General features: G+C 39.9%; 1 protein-coding gene across 4 annotated transcripts in view; it reads right to left on the reverse strand.

The window, feature by feature from the left end:
* ARHGAP29 (Rho GTPase activating protein 29) overlaps positions 1-25,802 on the reverse strand; it is a 78,414-nt gene that overhangs the window by 41,131 nt on the left and 11,481 nt on the right. For 2 of the 4 annotated variants that reach the window (XM_075759964.1, XM_075759965.1), the window contains exons 1-2: positions 10,198-10,323; positions 7,078-7,423 (exon numbers count right to left, since the gene is read on the reverse strand). In XM_075759964.1, the coding sequence (XP_075616079.1) occupies positions 7,078-7,339 (262 nt within the window). In that variant the 5' untranslated portion in view covers positions 7,340-7,423; positions 10,198-10,323. Of the gene's footprint in view, positions 1-7,077; positions 7,424-10,197; positions 10,324-25,802 lie in introns of those variants that run through there. The other 2 variants (XM_075759966.1, XM_075759963.1) reach the window with 2 other exon arrangements.

Below are 25,802 nucleotides of genomic sequence, written 5' to 3' on the forward strand. Positions count from 1 at the left end.
CCTGTGCTGTCTTATAAGTAGTTCAGAGTTTGCTTAAAGAGAGATATGCTAATTAAGTGAAGAAAAATATCCAGACTGCACGTAAGGGTTGATTTTACATTTTAAACATTCACAGGCCTTCTTCAAGACACACACTCCCCTCCTGACTGCTGATCTTAGACACTATAGCAACAAGTGAACATTTGTTCTGAAAGAATGCGGAGTATGCAGCTGGGGGAGGGGGAGTACTATCAGCCACAAACTTATCTGCTGGTCCACTAAGTTATTATTTAACTTCAATCTTCCCTGAAAGTGAGGAAACAGCATTTACTACCCAACCTTAGCAACCTGCATTTAACAGGCAGCTTACACTTTGACTATGAAGAACACAGCTTTGCTTGAACTGAACTTCAAGAGAAGGTTGCTGGGTTTTTTCCTCCGCTTGTTCAGAGTACTGCAAACAGCAGAAATGTTCCATGACTGCCGATTAATTAACCAGTGCTCTAATATTGCAAACCTGCAAAGCAAAAGAAAACGTCCAGCTCCTCTGGCTCTGGTCACAGTGTCTCAAAGTCCAAGGCTCCCTGACAAAAGCCTGCAAGATGGCAGACTCAGAAAACAAGAAGCTTGGGCAAAACCACAACAACAAGTAGTTGTGGAATGCTCTGGAGCGAAATGGAAAGAAAGGTGGAAAGCTCTCTCTCCCGGCTTAAGTGTAACATTCCTGAGGAAAAACATGGTCAAACTTCTGCTTTCTTTGCAGAACTCCTCAGGTTTGAGCAATCTGGCACTGGCCAAGAACAAGACTCACAGCCAGGGATCTCAGTGCCTTCTGCTCAGAGAAACCAGGAAGAAAGAACAGAGTGAAAGGAAGGGAAGCATAGGAAAATGGCCAGGAGGTCTCTGGCTTGCTGTGGTCCTAAGAGAAACAGTTTACGTGCCTGTTTTGGTTTTCGTTGCCACCTCCCCCTGAGTGTTGCCATAAAAAGTATCAGAAGCTGTTAAAAAAACCCCCTGCTATTGGCTTTGGGTTCTCAGCAATAATTTTACTTGTTAAAAAATATAAGGAAGTATTTACTTTCTTATCATTGTTTACATCCTTTACATCTTAGCTTGAAAAACTATTTCACATTTGTCAAAGAACAGTTTCAATTTCAGATTGACAGAACTAATATTTGTAAGTAACTACTACCTGGAGATACGTGAAAGGGTGTACTAAGGATTTCCAGGTCAGAAAGGCTGGAAGCATGTATGACTTTGCATATAAGAAGTAGGTTTTAGGAAGGCAAGTTTAAAAGATGACTGACAAATTCAAATATGCCAAAAGCTCAGAGCTAAGAAGGCTGATTCATTTGCCATCTACAAAGGGCACGTTCTGCTTGCTGTTCTCTCCACCTCCCTATCCCCCTTTCATATATGCCTGTCAAACTTAGCATTCAATAGAGGAGACAAAAAAGTTGGTTCAGGATTTAGCAGTATGCTGTAATGCCAGGAGTGCATGCCATGCCAACGCTGCCTCAACTCTCAGAGTCTTGTTCCATTCTAACCTCTGGCCACTCGTTCTTTTGCCAGCTGCCTTTTCCCTCTTTTGCTGGTACTCAGTACAACCTTACAGTCAGCTCATGGAACTGGCTGAAAACTAGCTCCTTTCTTCCTAGGACTAGTTTTCAGGCAGCTCTGCCCCCAGAACCAGCTTGCTATGCAGTCATCAGAGAACTACTGCCAGTGCCAGGAAGAAGTGGTGAGATCACAGCAGCTCACACTTAAATTTCTTCTCTAAGCTGCTGTGGAAACACACTATTAGCACGGCTTAAACCAGAGCCTTAACAATAACAAGCTTTATAATAAGAAAACATCAATTTTAGATGGATCTTGAAGATTTTCAACATTTAAAGAACTGTATCATGAATTCAGCTGTTGGTGGAGAAGAAAAACATGTAATTTCTGCAGGAGCATCTTCAGAAGTTACTCCTTCCAGCTGCCTTACACCTGCCTCAGTCTGGTTTAGTCCTGTCTTTCCTGCTACAGTGGCTCATGAGGTCGCTGCTGCCAACTCTGCTATGGGAACAGTAACATCCAAAGCAGCAAATACAAATTGTCAGAATTCACCTCTTAACACCTTATTTGGTTCAGCAAACAATATTATTATAGGCTAATAGATTTAAAACATGCAGTTAGTTCCTTGTGGACCAAGTTTGAGTGGAGCTACAAAATAAAAAAAGAGGTCTAGTTTAGTAAGTTATAGAATTATTCTTTGGATATTATAAGTATATAACACTTCAGTAGATCCTGGAAGTGATTAACATTAAAATTCCACTTCAGACTATTTGTCAACATCTTCAAATGTTGTTATTTCTGTAATAGGATTTATTATCTACTAGACAGTTTGTTTACCCCTTTTTTGTGCTACACGGAATAAAATAAAATGTGCGCTACACCTTACATGAATTCCTCTGCTTTTTCCCAAGGATTCTTGAAGGTCATTTAATCAATTCACAAGCAGATTGTTTATGCATTTGATAATCACTATGCTCTCACAGTCTCCAAAAGTTAGCTACCGTGACAGCATTTTACTTTCTCTTCTCCCATAAAGGTTTTTTATTTATGACACAAAATAGTATCAAACAGAAAACCAGCACCATCTTCCACAAAAATTTTAAAGAACTCAGTCCAACTTCTCTCAAAACAAAAAAACCCCAAACATTCCATCCAGAGACTGTTGCAAAGAAAGGTAAACACTTTATCAGATCCTTGTTTAGAGCATTTTGCCCACCTACCACGCATTCATACTAAGAGGTGTCATTAGACAGGTAAATAAATCCAGTTTAAGGTGTATCAAAGAGCATCCTTCATTGAGAAACATCAAAATTGGAATAAAGAACAAACAGCAAAATTACACCTAGTATTATAAATTATCATAATTTCAATCTAATCTTCACTGCAATAGCTAATGAACTTCAGCTTTCCCTAGCAAAACAGGACAAACTGACTTTCAAAAATACTGCTTCAGAAAAAGGACATTAATGTTTTTCACTATAAGAAAATAAAGAAATAAAAATCAAATGTTAAAAATACTACAGTGCCTTAAATCATACTTAAACTATGGACAGTACTAAAACCCACACACATTATCAAGCCTGGAAGGGCTGAAGAGAAATCATTCATCTTTGACCCTCAGGCACTATACTCAGTACACAGCTTTTGGCTTAGTGTAGCATGCGATTAATACCCACCTCCATGGTGCTAAAACAAGGTTTGGAAGTCACTAGAGAGCAGAAGTTCCTTATGTGGAGGAAACTATTTAACTTGACACACCTTTAAAATTGTCCCACTGGGCTGAATATCTTATCCTTCAAAAATAAGGACCTGATAGGTTTCAAGTTCGGTAGCATTCCTGATCCTTTTAAAAACATTGCTGCTACTATAAAGAGGATGCAGACAATCCTGACCAGGCCATCCAGCTTCACCTGTATTCTTACCTCTGCTTCAGTTAAAAAAAAAAAAAAAAAAAAAAAAAAAAAAATCTTAGCAAATTCTAAGAAACGACAGCAAAATCTGATCTTCAAAGAGAAATCTGCAATGAAAGGTAAGACCTTTATCTCGCTAGTCTGTTTTTTCAGATACCTGGAAAAAAGCGTATATTAACATTTTAGAATAAGCTACAATTTACAGTAGTTGAAGATAGGATGAACTTGAGGAAAAAGCTTTGCTCATGGAAAGGACGCAGAATTACCCACATGAAGCACACAGTACCACACTTTGAAGATTACTTCAAAGTTTGTGATAAAGCAAAAATATATTCTGAAGTGCAGTCAAGAAGATTATATATTAAAGTATAATTACTCTTGCACTTTTAAACCATATGCAAATTCTACCCTTACAGCTATTCATAGTGAAACACAATATTTCCCACAGTCCCAAGGGTAGACCTTACAGTATGAAGCATACATTACATTCCTTAAAAAAGAAAAATAAATAACAGATGTCACAAAACTAGTAGCTAACTATCTTCAGACTAGGGAAACAGGAATGTTTCCCCCATCTCTGATATGACATAAGTAAAAGCTACTATTTACTGTTTAAAAGTAAAACACTTAGTAAAATATCTTCTAATTAGGAACTCTGACTGTCCTCTAAATATTCTTTTGTGTGGTCCTTTTAAACCTGAGTAAATGAATCTCATTTGAGCAAAGACCACACAGTGGCATCGTTTGCTTAAAACAACAGTCAAATTTATTATATGCAGTAACAGCACAGTCTGTACTGTCACCAATCTCATACATAAATATCTATTCTTAAATAGATTCTCATCTTTGCATATCTATGCAATAAGCAATACTAGTTTTGAACTGATAAATTCCCTAACAGAAGTTTGTAAGAGGTAGATCCTGCATATTTAGTCCCAAAAAGTGGCTTACATGCTTTATATACAACTTCTATGAGGTATAGACATCCTTATATTTTGAAGAGATTGGACAGTATACAGCAGTTACCCATATGTCCTATTCTCCAAAAGAACGTACTATGCACGTAGAAGTCACCCAGCCTCAAAATTCAACAGCACTTACTCGCAGACACATTAAACCCATGCTTTGGGACAAGAATTAACCTCTTCAAGTTACAGGATTTACCTTAAGTATACCTCACACGCTTCAAATTCTTAAGCATTTTCAAATACAGTGCTCAGGTTGTTAAGCCTTCAGCTGGTCTCTGTGAGAAGCAAAAAACTTCTCTGTTCCTAAAACATTCTCTACCACGGAAAGTTACTTTTCTTGAGTGCCAATACCTCTGAAGATCAGACAGCTCCAGCCTTTGGAGTATACTCCTTTGTATGTCCTACCTTTTCAAAGAGGAGTGCAAGTATCATTACGAAACAAGTTTCCTACTTGGTGTCGGCAAGGAGATTCCAAGTTGTTTAAATTTCAGTTTATACAACAGACATAGTTGGGTGAGAGTCTAAGTTTCAGTTATACAACTCTCTCCCCTTAAGAGATCTCAACTTATTCATGTTATATATCGACCTGCATTGGTAAAACACAGTACAAGTCTATAATCCAAAGGCACTTGTGATCTAGTGTAGACATGAATACATGTTATAATCCAAAATAGCTTAGATTCAAGATAGTATCATCAGGAGAATGTTAAGTGAACCATAGGTGAATAACTGCTAGGCTCTTCCAAGGCAGCTCAGATAACACGAGCAGGGAATACCAGCATCAGTCGGTATGAAATTCAAGGCACGCACCTACTGGAATCAGCCGACCTACTGATGCAGACCCAATAGTGGAAAGGCTGGCCCTGGCAACCAGGGAGCCACACGGTCAAGAGTGAAGTTACTGCACACAGAAAGGAGTTTTTAGACAAATCCACCAAAATGACAATACTATGACTCAGAGTAGACGTTGAAGCTAACTGAGGGAAATAGTGGTTAGAGGCCGAAAGACCTGCAGAATCTAGAACGCTTACCAGGCAAATATAAGATGCAACCCTGCTGCACCACTTACATTTACTTCTGAACTGCTTGAAGATGCACGTAGCATATACATATTTTTTTTTCTGTAGCTAGTAACAGAATTTATTTTTAGCTCTTATTTCATAAATTTTAGAGCAAAGTTTTACTGTTCAACAAAATCTACATCAAATCAATAGAATAATGCTGTCCAAAAAGAAAGAAATTAATTTCCTATCCCTGCAATTGATTCTACCTTGGAAGAATACATGTAACTAATTTCAGGATGGTGGTAAACTGCAAGCATTACAAGCCAGAAGTTTATGTGTAAGAAGTCTGTTCAATCACCTTAGTAAGTTTTTGTTAATTTTTGGACAGACTCTAAACTGTAAACATATCCAAAGATAAATAAGATGGAGAAACGCAATCGAAGCTATGCAGCTTCCAGGAGGTTGTCTCCAGCCAGCAGTAAGGAAGCCTAATATTACAGAACTCACTATATTATGAGATTTTGGGCACAGAGGTCAAAAAGAACACTCCCAACTGTGCGAAAATAAACATCTGTCCTTTATAAGTTAACAATCCTTTAAATGTTTCACAAATTAATTCCACAATGTAGTATAAAACAAGAACACAAGTCCTGTCTTCCATGTTAGTTTTTTGGATCTTCCAAGTCCAAAACTTTAAACTGAACATGTTAATTAACAACTGCTGCGTGGCAACTGGAACATTTCAGTGTTTTGATAGTCCTTTCCTACAGGATGCCCATTTCAGTGTCAGTAGGCACCAAACACCTCACCTCACAAATAACTCCATTCATCCTGTGTGGTCTGCAAAGCCACAGTTGACATGAAATGATCACTAGTCTCAAATTATTGCTCTGTTAAGATTTGTTCACACCTTTTGGCAGAGTTATTTCAGCTGTGTGCAGACTCACTTCAAACACAGAGGTGACTGCAAATGCTCAGCGCATCTTACACAAAACTGCTCTGGATGTCATTTCAGCTATTAATGTGATAACATTTCTGCAGAAGTTCGATAAAAGCTTTCCTGCTGATGACTAAAAATGGACCAATATAATTTCCTTAAAGGAACAGTAACACACAACAATGCATACTCCTCATAAGCCAGAAAATTTGCAGTTTCCACCTGCTGGCAGAAGATGGTAAACACTTATCTCGTAGAGAAAGAAAGTGCAAAAAGTTACATTCTACCTTAAAACTCAAACTATTAACAGTAAGAGTTTCAAAAACCAAACCAAAACAGCCTAGAAAACGGAAACATCACCAAAATATTCACAGAATTCTTTGGAATTACAAAAACCATTCAGGTTGTTAAAAACTAATCAGTTGATGGTCTCACTAACATTTAGCATCAGCCCAGCAGCCTGCTAAAAAGCCTATTTTCCTTTGTTATGATTATGAAACAGATTGCACAGTGTTCTGATGAGGAAATACAGAACCCAAACTAACAACCACCATTTCCCGTAATCATCATGCTGGGGGAGGGGAAGGGGGCAGAAGGGAGGACAAAGGGGGAAGGTAAAGGGCAAGGGGGAATAACCACAGTAAAGACTAGTTAAAAACATGAACGGAGTTGTGAGAGCTTCAGAAGATTGAAGAATTAAGAATAAATAACAACTGACATACCTTCTGAAAGAATGGCTTCCTTCAAATAGAGTAGCACATCTGCAAATTTTCTGACATCATTCACCAGTTGCATGATATATTCTGGATCCACAACAGGATTATCATAGCAGTCTGAGTTGGAGCTAATGCTGCTCAGAGAGCTGCTCTTGGTGCTGCGCCCCATTCCCCAATTTCCTGAATTAGAGATGGTGAAGAAGTTGGAGGTAGACAGTCGGGCTAATCCCAAACCACGCTTGTTACTTCCACCGTTCTGTCGCAACATCCCAGCAGCCGCTGTGCTGATTGAGCTCTCACAGTTAACACTCAGTGTTGCTTCACGTCCATTTGACAAGCCAAAGACGAAACCCTTAAAAATTGGGGGGGGGGGGGGGGGGGGGGGAAAGGAGGTGGAACAGAAGGAAAAATGCTGATTAGTATAGAAATACATGTGAACTAATACTTTTGTACTGACAAGATCCAAAACTTCTTTCAAGATGATACTGCTTTACATTATAACACTTCAGTTAAGCATTGTAAAGGTTTTTGACTGTTTGAAGTTATTTTAATTTGTACAGCAGGTACAGTGTTGCATAAAAATCACAAAACTAATTATGATGCATGCTTATTTCATGACAAAAGTTTCCTCCCTGAATATTTATTCTGGAAACCTTAAGAATCGAGTTCTTTACACGTACCCTGAGACCTGTTCCTTAACATGAAATTCTACTACGACTGAATACAATTGCAAAAACACTCGATGTGATATAGACCATGAGCAACATCCCTGCTTGCATCAACCACCAAGTTGTATTCAGCATCCTGTCTCTTAATAGTCAGCCTTGATCTGATAGGATGAATTTTCTTTGTGGCGAGCAAGAAACGATGGCCTATTACAGTTCGTCTCAGAAAGAAAAACATCCTGAAAGAAGTCACGTTATCTTTTAATATGAAGGGCAATCAAAGGAAAGACATAGAAAAGTGAAGAGATTTAAAAACTATTTTAGTATCGAAGTTTATCTGCAAATCTCAGTGCAGTTATCTTGAAGGGCATTGCTCTGCTTTAGTACACCTTGAAAGTTCCACCATAAAAATGCCCAAATTCAGGGGCATGTATCTTGGTATAAAACCTACATTCCTTTCGTTTAGGAAAAAGGGAATGCTACCACCAATTTCCCCATGTCAGGTTAAGCGATTCATTTAAAAGTAGTGAACTCCAGGTGGCAGAGTCAGGTATGGTTCCAGCAGCTCACACAATGCCTGCTATTATTCTCTCAACACCAGGAGAAATCCTCAATGTTTACACTGTATGGAACATGACAGCTAAAAAGTTAACGTGGGTTGCAGACATATGTGCAGCAAAATCTCAAATTCAACCATTTTCAGCTAAAAATAAAATTACTATGATCTAAAAATGCAGGATGAAATGGGTTATCCTGCATATGTTTCTATTTAGTTAGGCCAAGTGAAGAAGTAGCACCTTTAACATTTTGAACACTCCCACTATGTATTTCAACAGGCGTTATTCTAATGCGCTTCAATTATTTTTCCATTATTTCTGCTTTATTTCTCTTTGCAATTAAAAAATATCAGAGGAAACACGGTCAAAGCAGTTGTTTTTGTAATTAATCTGGCAGGCCTTCCAGGGAGCGTGCACTGGGGAGAGGAAAAAGAAAACTTCAGAATTTAATACAAACAAACTGCTCTAATTTCTGTTTACTGTTTAAAGTCAGTACCTATAAGAGTACACATGAGACTATACAAATAATGCAGATAATTAAGCAATTCCAAACACCTCAAGCAGATTGAAGTGAGGTTTACATTAAACATAATGTTTAAGCAAGTTGCTTCTGTTCCCACATATAATTCTCATGGCTACAAAGCTACTCTGCAATTCCACCTTCCAATTACAGACAAAAAAAAAAAGCCACATAACCATCTCTCCTTTTAACAAGTGTGATATCTATTTATATCGAGACAGAGATTTTCATATTATTTAAAAGACATGCCTCTTTTAAGTCTGGCCAGCTTCAGAGTCAACTTTAAGTAGACCTGCGTTAGACCTGTTCTGTAGCAAGTCCATACTTTTAAAGTTGTGTTATTTAAGAGATATGCTGCGTTTTGGGGTTTTTTATTCAGAAGAGCAACAATTAGTACAATATCACCTCTTTGAAAATTATAAGAGTGATGACAAAGTGTTTCTGAACGGAAAAAACTTGAGAGAAACTTTTGCTGTTAAGTAGCAGCAGAACCAAAACTGAACAGCTTAGTACAACAGTCACTTTTTCCTCATAAATATTAGCCCTGATGTCTGCTCCTCCTGCCTTACAAGGCAGGTGGGGAAAAGTTTCCCTCTCAGAACACATGCCTTTCATTACTGAGAAGTGTTTCATATTTCTTCAGGAGACTGGCTTTGAAAACAAAAAGCGTCCACCAGCTTTTCTATAAACGCCTCCAGACTCCTCTGGTTAAGAGCGAGCCATTGCCAGTCCCGACGGAAAAAAGGAAAAAAAAAAAAAAATAAAGCGCCAGATATTTCAGAAATTTGCTCTCCCAGCACAATTTCCCGGGTAGGGAGGGTTAAAAAAAAAAGTTAAAAGAGGGAAAAAAAAAAGCGAAGACGCTCCGAAGGGGCCACGTCGCTCGGCCGCTGCCAGCCCCTGGCCGAGGGCAGGGCCGCTCCCCGTGCCCCGGGCGGGGGTCGGCGCTCCGCCCTGCCCCCGCCGCGCATTCCTGGCGGCCCGCCGCCGCCAAACCGCACGTCCTCCGCGGCCAGAGATTTCCCCGCAGCCGCCCGGCCGCGGGGGGAGCGGCGGCGCGACAGGTAGCGGGCAGAGGCCGCGGAGGCGCCGCAGGGAAACGGCGTGAGGTGCGGGGCAGGGCGGAGGTGGGCCCTCGGTCCCCGCCCGGTACTGCTGCGGGGAACCGCCGGGCGGCGAGGTGGGCTCGGAGGGGCGACACCCGCATCGGGGACCCGACGGGAGCGGAAGAGGGGCACCGGGCCCCTCCAGCCGCCCTCGTTCCGCCGGCCACTGACCACCGCCCTGCCCCACGCTCACCCGCGGCTCCTCCCGGCGGCGATAGGTGACGCCCCCCCCCCCCCCCGCCGCGGCGCGTCCCACCTCCCCCGGCGGCGGCCCTTACCGGAGAGCGGCGGCCGAGCGCAGGCAGCAGCCGGGCCGCCGCGGGCCCTGCGCACTCCCGCCCCGCTGCCCATGGAGCGCCCTCCCCACAGCACAGACCTCGCCGCCGCCGCCGCCCCCGGGGTCGCCGCCGCTCCCGGCCCCGCCCCCTCAAGCCCGCGGCCCGCCGTTGGCCGGCCGCGCGCCGCGGGGCGGGGCTCCGTGCGGGGCCCGCCCCCCCTCCCGCGGGCGCGCGGGGAGCCGCGGACGGGGCGGCGTGGGGAGTGTGCAGCGCGGCCCGGCGCTGGGGAGCGGAGGGCCGAGATCGGGCCGATAAGCCGAACAATGGCCGGTGGGACACGGGAAGGGAGGATTCGCTCTCCGGCTCCCGCCGCGTCGCCCTCGCCGCGCCGCCAGCCAGCCGGCCGAGGAGCCCCGCACCGCAGCTGCCCCGCCGAACAACGCCCGCTCGGCCGCCGTGCTGCGCTGCGCCGCCGCTTCGGTGCAAGGCACAGCCCGTACCTCCCTCTGAAGGGAGCTCAGAACTGCCGGGCGTTCAGCGTGTGTGCAGGCGGAGCTCGGGGAAAGGTGCTGCACAGACATAACCGGTGTACACAAAACAAGCCTCAAAAGTGAGGAAAAGCCCAAATTCAGGCTACGTGGTGTTGAGCAAACAGGACTTACTTCTAAGTGTTTTACCCAACAAGAAACAAAAACACTGTGGCAAAAGGGAGAATATATTTCTCATACTCAACCTCCCACGCTTTCTACTTCTGAATCTAGTGTGTCATTCATTGTACAGCTTCCAGTATTGTTACGAGTAAGATGTGTGCGTGCATACATACACACTTTCCTTTCTATTATGCTCAGCTTGCTTTTATTTCTGGATGAGCTCAGTTGGCTACTTGGGGAAAATAAAAGCAGTAACAAAATCAAAATGTAACAACATCAGGCTATACTCCCAGGATGGGAGTGGGTTCAGCTACCCAGACTGCCAAATTTTGGCATAATTTAACTTCTGAATTCAGTTGCATGTGGACATATATGCACATTTTTCTGGTTAAGAAGCAAAAGAAGTAAAAGAAGTTGGAAAAGCAGAAATTTGCAGCATCATACAGAAACTCAAATAGTTCCCAGCAGCATCAGGACCTTTAGACCTTTGCACAGACTTCTGTTACATCATCTCACAGTTATGATGGCAGCAGTAGTTTTTCCATCTTCTAGAGGCACGGACTAGAAACCGACACTATTCTTCGCTAATAAAAGGCCATTTAAATTCAGCAATCTTAGATCCGATGCCCAAACTCTGGAATGAGACATACTTCCAATAACATATCAAAGCCCTCAGCATCTAATTCTTAGCCTAGGCCCTCAAGTCTAGCAGTTTCAGGCTTTACATCTTGAAATTCCAACCAACCTTCTCCTTGGTCCACTCTTCCTCTCCATATATGCCATAATTACTTCTATTGGAAGAATCTTATTCCCTTTCTTTTGGAATTTATAAAGCCTGAAACTAAGTGACCAAACTAAAACAAGTTGTGACATTACTTATCTCTAGTGTCAATGTTGAGCACTGTCCAATAACTTTTCTTTACCTTAAAAACCTCCTAAATAAAATGTGATGTGAATTTAGAAATCCAGTAAATGTCATAAATTCTTCAAGTCTTCCAAGTATGGAGAAAAGCAAACAAAGAAAACCATACCCTGAGCTTCAGAAAGATTTTGATCATTTAGGTAATTGATTCAGCAAACGTCAAAATCAGAGTAAACAACTGTAAACTAATTTAACGTGAAAGCAAGGAACTATGGTAGGTAATGCGAGTTAAATAGTACAATCAACAATCAAGTCATCAGAAAAAGTATTAAAGGTTTACTGTGGGAAAAGTCATTGAAACCATTAGATAAGTGTCCAATAGCAATAAAAAAGATAAACAAGAAATTCCACCTATATGTATCAATAGAATACAAAGCAATGGATACTATTTGGTCTGACAAACCTTTGTTAGGAAGAAAAGCACATAGCTACAGCAGATTCTCTCTTCCTTACAGACACTCTTTTTGAAAACAGAAGTGGCTTTAACTTGCCATAATTACACCTTTCCCAGGCACATTTTAGAAAATGCAAGGAAGAATAAGCTCAGCTGTTCCAAGTACATACCCAGCCCTAATCCTTTCACTGTTTCTGAAGTAGGCATACATTTCATTATGCTTCAGCCCGTCCACACATTAGTCTTCTCTCTCTCATCTTGGCTCCCACATAGGCTAACCTGCATCCATACAAGAATTCAGCAAGATTTTTTGGAGAATCATTTATTTGCAAAAAAAAAAAAAAATCAGTTCCAGAGGTCAAACTGAATGTGACAAAAAAATAGAAATACTAGGATTACATGCTTTTATGCTTCTGAAATATTTTGTTTCAGGCACTTTTGATTTAAAACATAAAAGCGCTCAACGTTGTGGGAGGCCTAGCTTCAAACATCTTTTGAAAAAAGGATTTGAGCCCACATCTGCCACATTATGTGAATGTTAAGTGAAGTTTTGGGTTTTCCTCAAAGTAAGACAACAATTGTCCTTTTTCATTTTGGTTGTTCAGAGGTTTTTTCCTCCCCATTTTCAGTTTGGCTGCTAAATTGAATACAGTCCTCTGAGTTGCCCCTGAATCAAGACTAGCACAAAATAGCTGCAACCATGTCCCAGACTGTACAGTGTTGATTACCTCCTAAATTGCCTTGGAAAATATTGCATGAAAGAGAAATGGAAAAATCAGATCTGTCTTCAAGAAAATACGGCTTGCACAAAAGACCAGGTGTACATCACAGCTTGCAACGTTTGCTGCAGTAGATAAACTGGAAGGAGGATTAAGGGTCTGACAGCTGTGGTATGTTGGTCATCCTTTGCTAGTCTACATCTTTTTTAGCCAAGTATAACCTGCAGCATCACTAATGCAGGCTTCAGGGAAGCAACAGAAGTTGAGCAGGTGAAAGGCTGTTTAAACTCATCTTTTTTCTGCACTTCACTATCATAGTTTGCTTGAAATGAACAATCGGTTTGTTGAACAAACAATCAGTTATTAGGCAAATAGTGAGGACTGGGGCAATAAAAATAGTACAGTGTCTCAATGTATTCTCCAAGAATTAACACCAAAATCAAATTTGTTTTCATTTAAAATGCTGAATTTTCTTGTGAGCAGCTACTGAAATCTCTAACTCATTAAGAGCCACTTGTGTGATTCTTTTAACAGGTTTTTTTTCCTGATAGAGCATGTGTACACAGTGAAATAAAAGCTGTAGCCCATCTCTTTTACAAAATAACCCCCAAACCAACAACAAAATCTATGGAGTAAACTCCAAGTACCTGCTTCTCCCTTCTCAGTGTTGAACAGCACTTTACTCACACAACAGTCCCTTGAGATTCAAGGGCAAGCCTGCCTGATGAAAGCTGCTCTACACTGCAGCTTCCAGTCACTGTTAAGAAACACTTCTAGGTAGCACCATTAACGTAACCAAAATTGAAAGTGACATTTGTTAAGAAATCAGTTTCAAAATACTGTCTCTATTCTATGTATCTGCAGAAGTGCCAAATATTCTAGACTAGTTGGAAGACATAAATTATGAGTCTATAGCTCACTGCGAGCAATAAGGGTTCAATACAGAACTGGGTATTTTTTGCTATTGTTAACTGCCAAGTCAGCAAGAGAAGCAACAGCTGAGGAGGGAACTCAATTCTAGCCACACACTGAGCATCACAATAAATAATTTTAAACAAATTACTTAGATAACTTGGTAGAAGTTTCCACCTTCTACTTACATACCAGCGAGCAGAATTCTGTTCTCAAGAAGTACTTCCATAAACCATTTATTTCCAAGAATCTTATATACAGGCTCCTGCAAAAGGCCAACATAATTTGTATATCAGAAAACAGTTCAAGACTCAGCTCATTTTAAAGGAAATAATATGACACTTTTGGTAAAACAAAACCTTGCCCACAGCCACATTTTAAGTTTTAATGAACAGTCAATGAAGAACAGCTAGAACTCAAACCTGAAAATCATTTGTATAAAGTCTGACAAAACTCACAAAATTGTTTCCCCAGCCCCATTGCATCTAATGTTGGTTTATAAAAGAATTTATTTTTTCTCTCATGAGATCTCCATTTTGGCTGTAGTAAGTGCCACCCATCTACCTGAGAACCCATCAAGATACCCAGATGCATACACATTTCCTAGAACATTTCAGCCAGTGCACCAAATGCCCTTAGGGGAGCTACATGGGTGAAACTGCAGCAGCCACTATGCACTGGAATGAATCTGCAGAGCCAACTGATAGAGAACAGAAGCACCCCATCTCCTGGAGACATGCTTCTCAACCACGGATCAGCCATCTCTCTCTTCTCAGTCCTGATCTTCAAGGCAGACCACAAAACACTTCAAAAGACGAGCAAGGAAAATGAAATCCAAAGCTTTAGCAGGTATTAAAACCTGTATTTTTTGTTTAATGACTCATTACAATTTACCCCCAAGATAATCCCTCTATGCTTTTTAACTCGATGAACCAGGGCTCTCTCTTTTCTATAGAAGATAATCATTTAATCACCTCTCCCCCTGCTAATAGTCCTTTTCCCCACTAATCACTCCTTTATTTCACAATTATTACCTGTTTTCTCTCTCAGCTGATCTAGCTGATATTTAGCCTAAGGCATAGCAGTTATTCTCAAACCTGATGCCCCAAAACTTGTTGGCTTTTTCTTTTCAATTATACCAACTGACCTAATTTAAAACTCTTTCCATGGTCTTTCTTTTTTTTATATAACATCCTGTTCTGCTCAGGATGAGCTACATACCATCATTAACTATTTCTCAAAAATGATGCAAGGCTGGAAGTGTTATGTGAGAAATGCAACTGGACACAGAACAACTCCATTTGCTAATCCTCCAGGGAAAAAGATAGCCACTGGCATGGGCAGCACCCCATTTCCTAACTTTTAACAAGCAGTTTCTTAAAAAACTTCCACCTTAACTAGCAATTGCCAAGGAGGACAGTGGGTGGTGAGGAATGAGGGGAAAGACTGCATGAAGGAAGCAACTTCCAGAACCTTCGCAGCTTGCCAAACACACTATTAACCAACAGTAATTATGGCACAGCGACCTGCTGCTTTGGGAGCCAGGAGGCCTGAAGCTAACCACGCTGGCTCAGTTAGCCCCACCTGCTGTACCGGTACCAGCTGGATTTAAGGGAGAGAAAGCCCAGCAATTAAGGGTTAGCAGAGAAACAGACTGTTTCTACAGGGAACAGGAGGTTTGGCTGGGAACTGCTTGTAGGTGGTATCTTGCTGAAGGCTGTCGGCTGGGCTGTTGGCTTGATGTGCTCTGGGTAGCAGGGTTACTGCCTGCCAGCTGAGAGGTGGTAAGCAAAGCTGCCAGGGCTGAATTTGCCTTGCAGGAGAAGGGGGTTGCGATGTAGCTTCTGTCGGCTTTGTGTTTTGAATTAAGGTTTGGAAGTAGATTATAAGATACAGAGTTGGTGCTACCCAGTTTCTGAAAGTCCTCAGGATGCCAGGCCTGTGGGGTGCTGGGGCAGGTCTCCTGCTGTTGCTGGGTTTCTTGCTGCTCTGGAGTGTGCCAAAATCCTTCTGAAGGTGCTGACTGTTGCTGCTCTCAGCTGTAAAGCAAAAATTTCTTTATATGTTCTTGATAGTTTTTAGTAGCTTAAGTGTTTGATAAATCAGATTTTTAAAAAAAATGTGGCTAGAAACTTTTCCTTCCCTCTCCTTTTGCATAATTACTAACACAACAGTAAGTCAGGTCAAGTGTAGCAAATAAATCTCCTAATCCTCCATAGTTTCATAACTATGGCTAGAGAAAAGTGGAGTGTAAGTTAAAAATATTCCTTTGCCAAAGAAAACATAAGGTCCTTAAGTAGCAAATGCACTACACGTGATTAAGTGGTTTCTACTTCCAGATCTATGCTTTTACCTCTTCCTTCCTTCTCCTGCCTCTGATGTTGTGGCATGATCTTCCAAATCCAGTCCTGACAAAATGATCCAGGTTAAAGGAACCCCTGTGGTTAAAGGTCTTGCAGTTCACTAGGATCATTTTGCCATGAGAGTGAGTATGGTTTGCCTCAATGCTGGCAAACCTAAGCGTAATGGTTTGTGATGGGGTAGAGAGCTGCAACCGCACAATGTGCATTAGGTGAAGCTGGAATAATTTTTCTCATTGTGTTTTAGGGTTTTCTGTGCTAGTCTCACAGACTCTGTTTGGCTTCCATATGCAGTTTTGTTGCCAGGGATCGTATTTTTATGTTGGAGCCTAGACAAATGAGAGAGACTTAGCTAAAGATCAGCACCGTTGATACCTCAGCTGTTACACAGTTTGTGCAGGAAGAAACTGTTTCATATTCAGTTTTTATGCCAATATATCTGTTTCAGATACAATGACATATGTTTTCTGGGTTTTTTTGCACTTCAGGAGGAGGAAAAAAGTTAAACCAAAACTATTCCTAGCTGCTTGCAATTATATAGGCAAAACCCCTGCCTTATACTGCACTCATACCAAGATATATTATTCTCAATATAGGTATCCTCATAACCGTGTAAGTGAACCTTGTTTAGTGGGTGTAGTTAAAGAATGAAGATGACCAATATCAGCTAGTAAGGACAATTGAGCTAATCATGGTGAATTTGAAGTGTAGTGATTGCGTGTGCTTTTATACCAGTATATCTGAACCGTGGCTAGGGGACTGCTCAGATACAGCGGAGGGCAAGGTCATGAACTGCCTTCTCCTGTGCATGACTAATGGCCAGGATTCAGTACTTCAGGACCCAAAGGGACTGGAAAATACAGATTATTCTCATCATTACAGAGCAAGGTATGCTTTACCCTTACTATAGCTCATAGATAATGAAGCTCTATGCTAAAGCAGATCTGATTGTTGTGCTTTCTAACTGCAGAGGCAACATCTGACCATAATATTACCAAGGCTAGGAAAATATAAGCCAGCTATAATGTACGGCTGATCTGAAGTTTTGCTGAATTTCATATGCTGGTCACGTTACCTGAGGAAGTATTTTTTGTACAAGGAACTCATTCAGTGGTTTTTCATCCTCAACTTTATAACCTGAATATCTCAATTAAGTTCTTTCTAACATCTTCTTACCAATTAAGTATTACAGTCTGTTTTGTGATACAGTAGTCTTAACCACCTGCACTAATTTAGATCTTTAAAATGACATCCTACTTTATTGAACATTGGTGAGTATATATGCTAGAGGGTATAATATTGTTTAATGAAGTCGCTAAAGCGATCACAATGTGTTCATAGGTTTTGAAAGTACAGTGCTATTGCCCATCTCTTTTGGTGTTCGTGAATCCAGATCAATCTCCTGAGGCAATATTGTCATGAGGATTTTGTAGCATGTAACTAGATCAGCGACAAAGGTGAGCTCTACTCCTAGTCCTGAGTAACAGTTTACATAATTTGTTGGTGGTATTTGTCATCTTAAAAAAAAGTCCTCACTTCTGTCAATGATAATTATGACTGCCTCTTGGTCATCAATATGAGCTTCAGACAAAGCTTCTGGGAGAGAACTTGCAACTCTGAGCTCTTCCACCCATCAGTATTTCTTTTCGTTCAAAGTATTGGATCTTCACTCAAGTGATATAATTACAAACAGAGGAAAGAAACATGCCATGCAGTTGTGAGACTTGTCCATGTGAACAGTTCTGGTATAAATAAATGCAAGTAGAAAAGATACAGGTATGGGCCCTTTAAGGGTAAGAAAGTTACTAAACACCTCTGAAATATCTTTAAGTGTACTAATCCCTGAACTACTGTACAAAAACTTCAGTAAAAATAGTGAACTTTGTTCAGTTTCTCATGAAATGTTTGTAGATGCCTGGTCCCAAGGGACAATTCCTGAGCAAAGCTCAGCTGTGAATCTTCTGGCAGCCTAGGTGCAGCACCTAAATTCCTGAAGGGGATTTCCTACTCACCTTAATGGCTCTTTGCTCAGGGCACAGGTTGCCAAGCTGTCCTGTAATGAGGCTCCTAAATCTTTCTCTTCACAACACAGGGAGTGTAGGTACCTAAAAAGTATTCCCTGTAGACCCTGGGGTGGGACAACAAGTGTTAGAGCCCATCAGTCTCTCACTGGATTTGGCCCCAAAGTTGCTAATCCAACACCAACAGTGGTTTGTCTGCTTTTGTTTTGTTTTGTTTCCTGTTTTTGCTTTAAATAGTAATGATGAATCTGATTAGCTGCAAGACAGCAGATGCTATGGTAATATAAGATTCGAATAACAGATGTGAGAACAGACTCTGGCCTTGGTTTAAATGACATTTATTATTATTTAACATTTTCTTGTGCAATGGAAGCCAGGTTTTCTGCTCTTGAGGAAACTCTGTACTGAATAATATGTATAAAATCAGGACCATTATTATTTTATACATATATAAATCTGAGAAAAGTGCTGCATCTATAAGAGCAGTACACATTTTGAAATATGATACTGATCACAGAAGGGTTAAGTGATAAGCTAAGAGATCTGATCTATTTCTGTCATCTCACCTAGGTAAAATAATTCAACGTGATACTTATGGTTAACGCTCAACAAAGGAAGTGTGTAAAGCTCTGTTACTTTTGGTTATGCGTATGGCATAAAAATAGAGAGTACCATTCACTACAATGAAACCCACAATATTTTAACACATTTATTCTGATAAAAGCCATAAATGGCTTGTACTTCCCAATAGCTATTAACAAGGAGTTTAGTTTCAGCAAATATTTTAAAAATCTGTAGCCCTAATGAGATAGCCAAATTATATATAAATAGAAAACTGCAGTATTAAATAAAAATAAGTAACCCAAGCCCTACTTGTTTATGTCCAAGTTATTACTAGTTCATTGGCACCTTAGCAGTATGGAACTGTGTTTGGTAACAGCATGAATGAGAAATCAAAGTTGACAGGTTTGCAAATGTAGTGAATGGGAAGAGCACTGATGTCACCTGAGTTATGGCAGAATGCACTCTGACTGGAGATCCTCCTCAGCTTTCTCCTGCAAATTAGTTGGTCTTGGTAGGAACACATGGAGGTTCCCTGTGAGTTCCCCAGCTTGCCCCATGATTCAGAAAGGTGGTGGTCCCTGCTTATGATGGGATGCATCTGTGAGGAGACTTAGACCACATGTCTAAGTCAAGATGACTGCAGATAGTCTTTTTGCTTTAGCAGACACTGTTGGTATCTGCTCTGGGAACCAAGCAGGTACAAACCTACAGAGATGCAAATTCTTTTCTCCCAGGACCAGAGGTCTTTACCAGCCCAGGTTTGTGGCCTGCATGCTGTTCCTTCCTTGCCACCCTGATACTGTTTTGTGGAGTGACTTTGGAGACCATCCTCTTCAGACAGCCAGCCTCCAATGCAAGACTTAGCCATGAAGCAGCATATAATCAAGAAAGCAACACTGGCAATCTCCTGTAGCGTAGGAATGTGACTCCAGTGCTGATGGAGCATTTCCCATCTAATTTCAGTAACTTCTTCCAACCAATAGAAAAATCTCTGAGACAGGCTTGGCTGCCAAACATTACAGGCTTTGAAGTCTGCTGGCAGGTAAAAGCTGTATGTCAGTGACCTACAAAAACATCAAAAGGTTTGTCAGGGAATGCTGTTGCAAGGGCTGGAAACTGGAAGTCTAAAAGAAAATCCTCAAAGATAATATTAAGGGACTTCAAAGGTAGGAGATATGTAGAAAATCAACACTAGTCAAAATCAGACAGAGAAACAAAAATTTTCTGACTTGAGTATAAGTTGGAAAGGAAATAAAAGGGAGAAATATGTACTGCTTTTTATGGTCATATGAGTACATGTTCTGTGTAAGCAACAGCTATCTTGTCTGCAGGGTGTGTGTATCAGTATGCTCAGAATATACGTATATACAGTTAATGCCCCAAAAGGAGACTAATAATGTCCTTATTTTCCTTTTTACTTGCATATCTAAAGGTGCTGTATAATATGATTTTTTTTAAAATAACATAGTTTATCACAGTGTAGTGAGTAATAATGCAAGACACCATCATTAAAGCTCAGGTCCTTCACATAACCTGCCAGAATCCAATGTGGGACCTAAAAGACTCAAAGCGAAGGCATCAAATGTAGGAAATTTACTCAGCTACAGGTTAATCTCAATAGTATAAGGCTTTTTATAATCTCTGGTACTTTATGCCTTAAGTAAGGAGAGAGTTAGCAGGTAGTTCCCAGCTTTACAAACAGACACTGTGAAGAATTGCTCCATGGGGTTTTTTGTTCGTTTTAAGGGTTCGTGCGTGGCTGTGGGGGTTTGTTTGGGGTTTTTTGAGTGTGAGGTTTTGGGTGTTTGTGGGTGTGTGGTTTTTTTTGTTTTGTTTTTAGTTTTGACATCTGAGAATCACAGCTACTGTACTGAGATTCAGACTGGGTTTCTGAATCTGGCTCTTGCCACAAAACCTGTTCTGTGAAGACAGGTTCTATTGGAACAAGCTGCAGGAGTGGGTCCTCCATCAATGCCTTGGTGCAGAGTGAAACAAATCAGAAAGGAGAAGGAAATAGCTGCAGCATATCATCTTGAACATCAAAATGAGCATGTGAAGACGCTTTCAAAATGCATTACAGCACGCTTGTGTGTGCTCTGTGTGGTCTTCCATGGTGCCAGAGTGCACAGGGCTGTAGTTAAAATTCCATTGATAATTTTTTTCCTTTTTGTGAAGTTCTGTTTTCAATTTTCAGTGTGTAGCATGTTACCAAATATGGCAGAATCTGCTACCACTTTGGACTTGTATCACTGCCTATGCACTGGGCATGCATAACAGAAACAGATTTCTTTTTTTTTTCCCCTCTTTAATTCCAATAGTAAGCACTGATTCCCTGTAGCCTCCAGTGTGGACAGAGCTTGCACGCAGATGTTTATGTTAGATCATATTTTTCCTGCTTTGTAATCCATACAATTGAAAAAAAAGGCAGCTTCTGAAAGGAATGCTGTTGAATATAGCAAGATACAGTAAGAAGGGCTAATTTGTTCAGATGCAACGTAAACCCTTTTTTTTTTTTTCCTCCAGGAGGAAAATAAACAGTTCCCTTCTCCCTAGGGTGGCAGCAAGCCTTAACAAGGAAAAGCAGGACACATTCTTTCCTTCCTTCCTTTATAACTAGTCACTGAATTGCTCCCAACACATTCCAGATCTGGTAGGATAGCTTAATTGTCTTCACCTGGAGGCCACTGCCCAAATTCCTGCCAGTTAATATAACACCTATGGAGTGAGGCACCATGATTTCTTTCTGCTGGAAGTGGGTGATGCACCCAGTCCTGCGGTCATGAGCAGTTTCACACATCTATTTGCATATGAAGATTTATGAGTTTCCTGGGTGTAACTGTGCCTATAAAAGTTTGATGACACTTAGGCTCAAACATAATTCCTCCCCAAAAGACTTAGAACAGATATATCAAAGATGAAGAACTATTTATTGCAATAAGTTGTGGTTATGAGTGAAAATTTTAATTGCTTCCTTTACAATGAAAGGTCTGTATGGAGAAGGGAAGGCTGCTGGTTTGCTTTCACTGGTGGTGAAACAGGGAAATTTTGCAAAGCTGTTTGGATAATAATTCTCGTCACAGAATGTTATCAACCAGTACTCTATGTCATAATTCCCCACTTCTGTAGTTACGGATACCATTCACACAGAATGTTAAGAGGAGTCCCAAGATTCAAATTCTAAATCAGTAGTAAACCAGCAAGTTTATACCTTTTTCCAAACAAGTAGCTAGACAATTAGACTAGAAAAAATAAAAATATTTAACCATATAGACTCAAAGTAACTTGTCATTGTTATATACTTGTTCTATTTCTACCATCACTTATGAAAGTCTTTCTAATAAGCTTTGAAACCTCACTTGTGTTGCCTGATTCTGTTCCAAGTGAAGCGAAACGTTCATGTTGTTACAGATAAAGACTCTGGAATAGCACTGAAAACAGCTGCTTCCTAGAAAACATTTTGACAGTTGGTGAGGTATCAGTACGTTCCACTAGACAGCATCTTATCACAATATTGCATAGACAGCCAGAATAAGTTTAAACATAGACTGGTGATGACTCTTTATTCATATGTCCACTGCAGAAATGAAAAATATGGTAAGACCAGAAGGCCTCTAAAGCTTGAAAAATCACAGTAAACATGCCTCTGAAAGAAGTAAAAAATATACAAGACTGCAGCCAGGATGATAAGCAACAGAGTGACAGTATTAACAATTCTATTTTTACCCAAGTTTACTGATTTATAAATCTTATTGAGTGGAATAATGATTTAATGTAAGACTTCTGACAACAAAATGACAAAATTACATAAGTGGGAGACAAGTACAGAGGGGGAATGACCAAAAAAAAAAAAAAATCTGAAATAAGGAAAGGCATCTGTTTGACCAATGCTATCCTTATATATCCCTAAGTGATAATCTATCTAAACTAGACTGAAGCGTATATAAACAGAGCTTTGAATTCCCATGGATAAAGAAACAGATATTGCTTTTGAAAACTGCATATAGTTATCATATATTGTATACTCTTGTGTGTGTGTATATATATAAAATATGTATTTTGGGTTGTATTTGGATATATTGGAAGCTATCGCTTCCAATCCCGTAGCTGCTTGTGATTAATTTCAAAGTAAACCTGAGACACTGAGGGGTCTTAAACATGTACAGGGCCCCTACTAGAACAAAAACAATGGTATCATTTTCTTAAGCTCAAAAGATTAAGTTCTGTGGCAAACAACAAAAAGCATCTGACAATGTTAGTCACTTTTAATTTTATTTTACAGATTACTCTTTGGATACTCACATCAACTATTTCAGTTATATAGGCATTCTTAGGAACTTTTCTTTCTTTATGTAAGATCCTTAAAATACCGCAGGAAAGGAATGGAATACCTGTTTCTCAGGTGTCTTGTACAAATAAATACAGTTCTTCGTGCTCCAATATCTACTGAAACATTACCCAAGTAGACCAACAGTGACTTAGACTGATTTAACTACTATGACAGCAGAAGGATATGCTCATTAAATACACTTTTGGTAAATTAAATGAACAATTAAGAGATCTGTAGAGTATTAGCTCCATAGTTGCACTGTTAATATTATTTCTGCACAATGTGTTTTACAGATATTCCACAAAACGAAAGTTATGAAGGCAAAGAAGACTATAACTGTTTTCACCAGTGATAAGCCCCTACTGTACAGATGCTCACTTTGACTATAGTTAGTTCACAGTCACATCTAATACATACAGGAGATTTGGGAATGGAGATGAATACGGATCAAGAAAATAACAAACTGAACTGCAGGATTTAAATTATCTGTCAAGATTACCGCAAATACAGATACTTCCTGCAATTAAGTGTATAATATTTGTGGTAGATTATTTCTTTTAGCATTTTCTTTTTATATGTTAATGTCAGAGGCAGCTGAATGAGTTGCAAATCTAACCTTATGGCACCATCCTGTGGCACCACTTGATAATTGCACAAACGCTCAACTGCTCTTCCAGCTGCTGTAAACTGGCTGACTTTGCACAGCAGTGATCTGAAGGCCACACGCCAACACTGGGGAGCAGAGGACAGCTTAGAGCTTTAACTTCATGTTCCTTTTCTGTTGCTAAGTATCACATTGCTTATTCTAGAAAAAGTTTACCTTATCCTGGGAAAGTGGTTTGAAGGGAAGGATTTTTCCATACTATCCTAAAATTGATTCAAATATACTCCGCAAGCCATGGCTAATACAGTACAAATAAAATATTGAATTGGGAGATAGATGTTTGAAGAAAACACTCAAGATTGGATGGGCTGAAAATCTTCATCCCAAAATCCTGAAACAAACTAATATAAGACGACACTGGGATCAGTTCTGTGGGAAATATTTCAAATAAATACCTAAAGTCAGGGTGGTATATGATTGGAGAACACGCAATACAATATCTGATTGTATAAAGGAGGCAGAGGATGGAAGTGATTTGTGTCTGAAAGGTCCCTGAATTTTACCTGAGTTGTCTTGCATATTTTAAAGCAAATAATGAAGCACTGAATGTAAAAGTACACAAGATTGTATTGAACTTAGCAATTTTTTTCTTCTTTTTTTCTTTCAAAAATAACTTGATTTTTCTAGGCCAAAGACAACGTGACATGCTTTATTCAAGTGAATGTTAATAAAACACATTATATGGTGCCATTCAGAAATTTATTAATGAAGCTGGTGAAGTTGATAATTTTTATAAGGATTATAATACAGTCAAGGAACTGGCTAAAAGTGGTATGGTACTGAATGATTTTTTGAATGGTGAATCCACCTAGAAGAAGCTATTAGTTTTTAATATAGTCATTAGTGATCTGGCATAAATGTTACCAATGCTCTGTTGACAAAAAATTAGAAAGTAATCATTAATATTATGCAGAAAGAAACTGGTTGATCCCAAGAAATGGAGGCATGAAATAGAATGAAATTCTACAATCAAACTATAACATCATACTTCTGAAGAATAATAACAAAGAATGTGCTATAAGGAGGACACAGCATTTGGAAATAGCAAAACAGGTTGATCTAGTTTATCAGGATGATGACAAGTGCGATACAGTTGTAAAAATATCATGATTTACCTACACCTGAGGTATTTCCTGCAGAAATAGGAGTAACACTGGTAAGATTTTAAAATGGACTATTCAAGTAAATCAGCATGCAGAACAAGACACGCATCACTGGCACATGTGCAGAAATGACTCCTGAGGTGACCAAAGGAAGAAAAACAAAGGCTGAGTGAGATTAGATTGTATTGTTGCATATAAATACATTAACCAGGTAAACATGGAGGAGGGAGATCTGCTAAAGTGAAAGGGCAATGATGATGATGAACAAACCTGTATAAACTGGTTTATAAACAATTTATAAATTAAGATTAGAATTAGGAGAAAGATCCTAACCTAGAGGAGTATGTTTCTAGAACATATTTCCAACTGGAACATGGGAACAAAATCTTCAATGGTGAATCTAAACAAAAGAAACAATGTGATGCAGCACCTCCAATAACAAGAACTAGACTTGATCCATGTCTCTTCCAGGTCTGTATTCTTCTTATATTGTTATTCTGAAGATTAATTATGCCTTTTTGGACAAATATGGCCCTAGAATGTGAATTTATTAGCTTTACACTATTTGTGTTCTAGCCCTAATTGACTAGAAAACTTTTGGGGAGAAACCCAGACCCATAGAGCATGATATCATGCATAGCAACCACTCCCTCCAGTGTTAATCTTGAACAAACTGTTCTTCAGGAAATGTTAAGTCTTCCATAAGCTGTCAGCCCAGCTTACCTGTGGTAGATCAGATATATCCCAGATGATCCCATCAACTAAAGACTGGTTGGATGTATTAATTTATTAGAGCCAGCTAGGAAGAAGCTGAACACTACCTTCAAATAGGTAAGAAAGTAGTTAAATAAGATACCTATACTGGAATGGCTATACAGTCAATGGTCACAAGCATAGTAAAATTTCTGGTTTATGGGCATAGGTTGATTGAGAGTTTCTTAGGTTCTTGTTTACATTAACATTGCCTTG

Source organism: Balearica regulorum, chromosome 8 (assembly GCF_011004875.1).
Source record: "Balearica regulorum gibbericeps isolate bBalReg1 chromosome 8, bBalReg1.pri, whole genome shotgun sequence".
NCBI classification, from domain to species: domain Eukaryota; kingdom Metazoa; phylum Chordata; class Aves; order Gruiformes; family Gruidae; genus Balearica; species Balearica regulorum.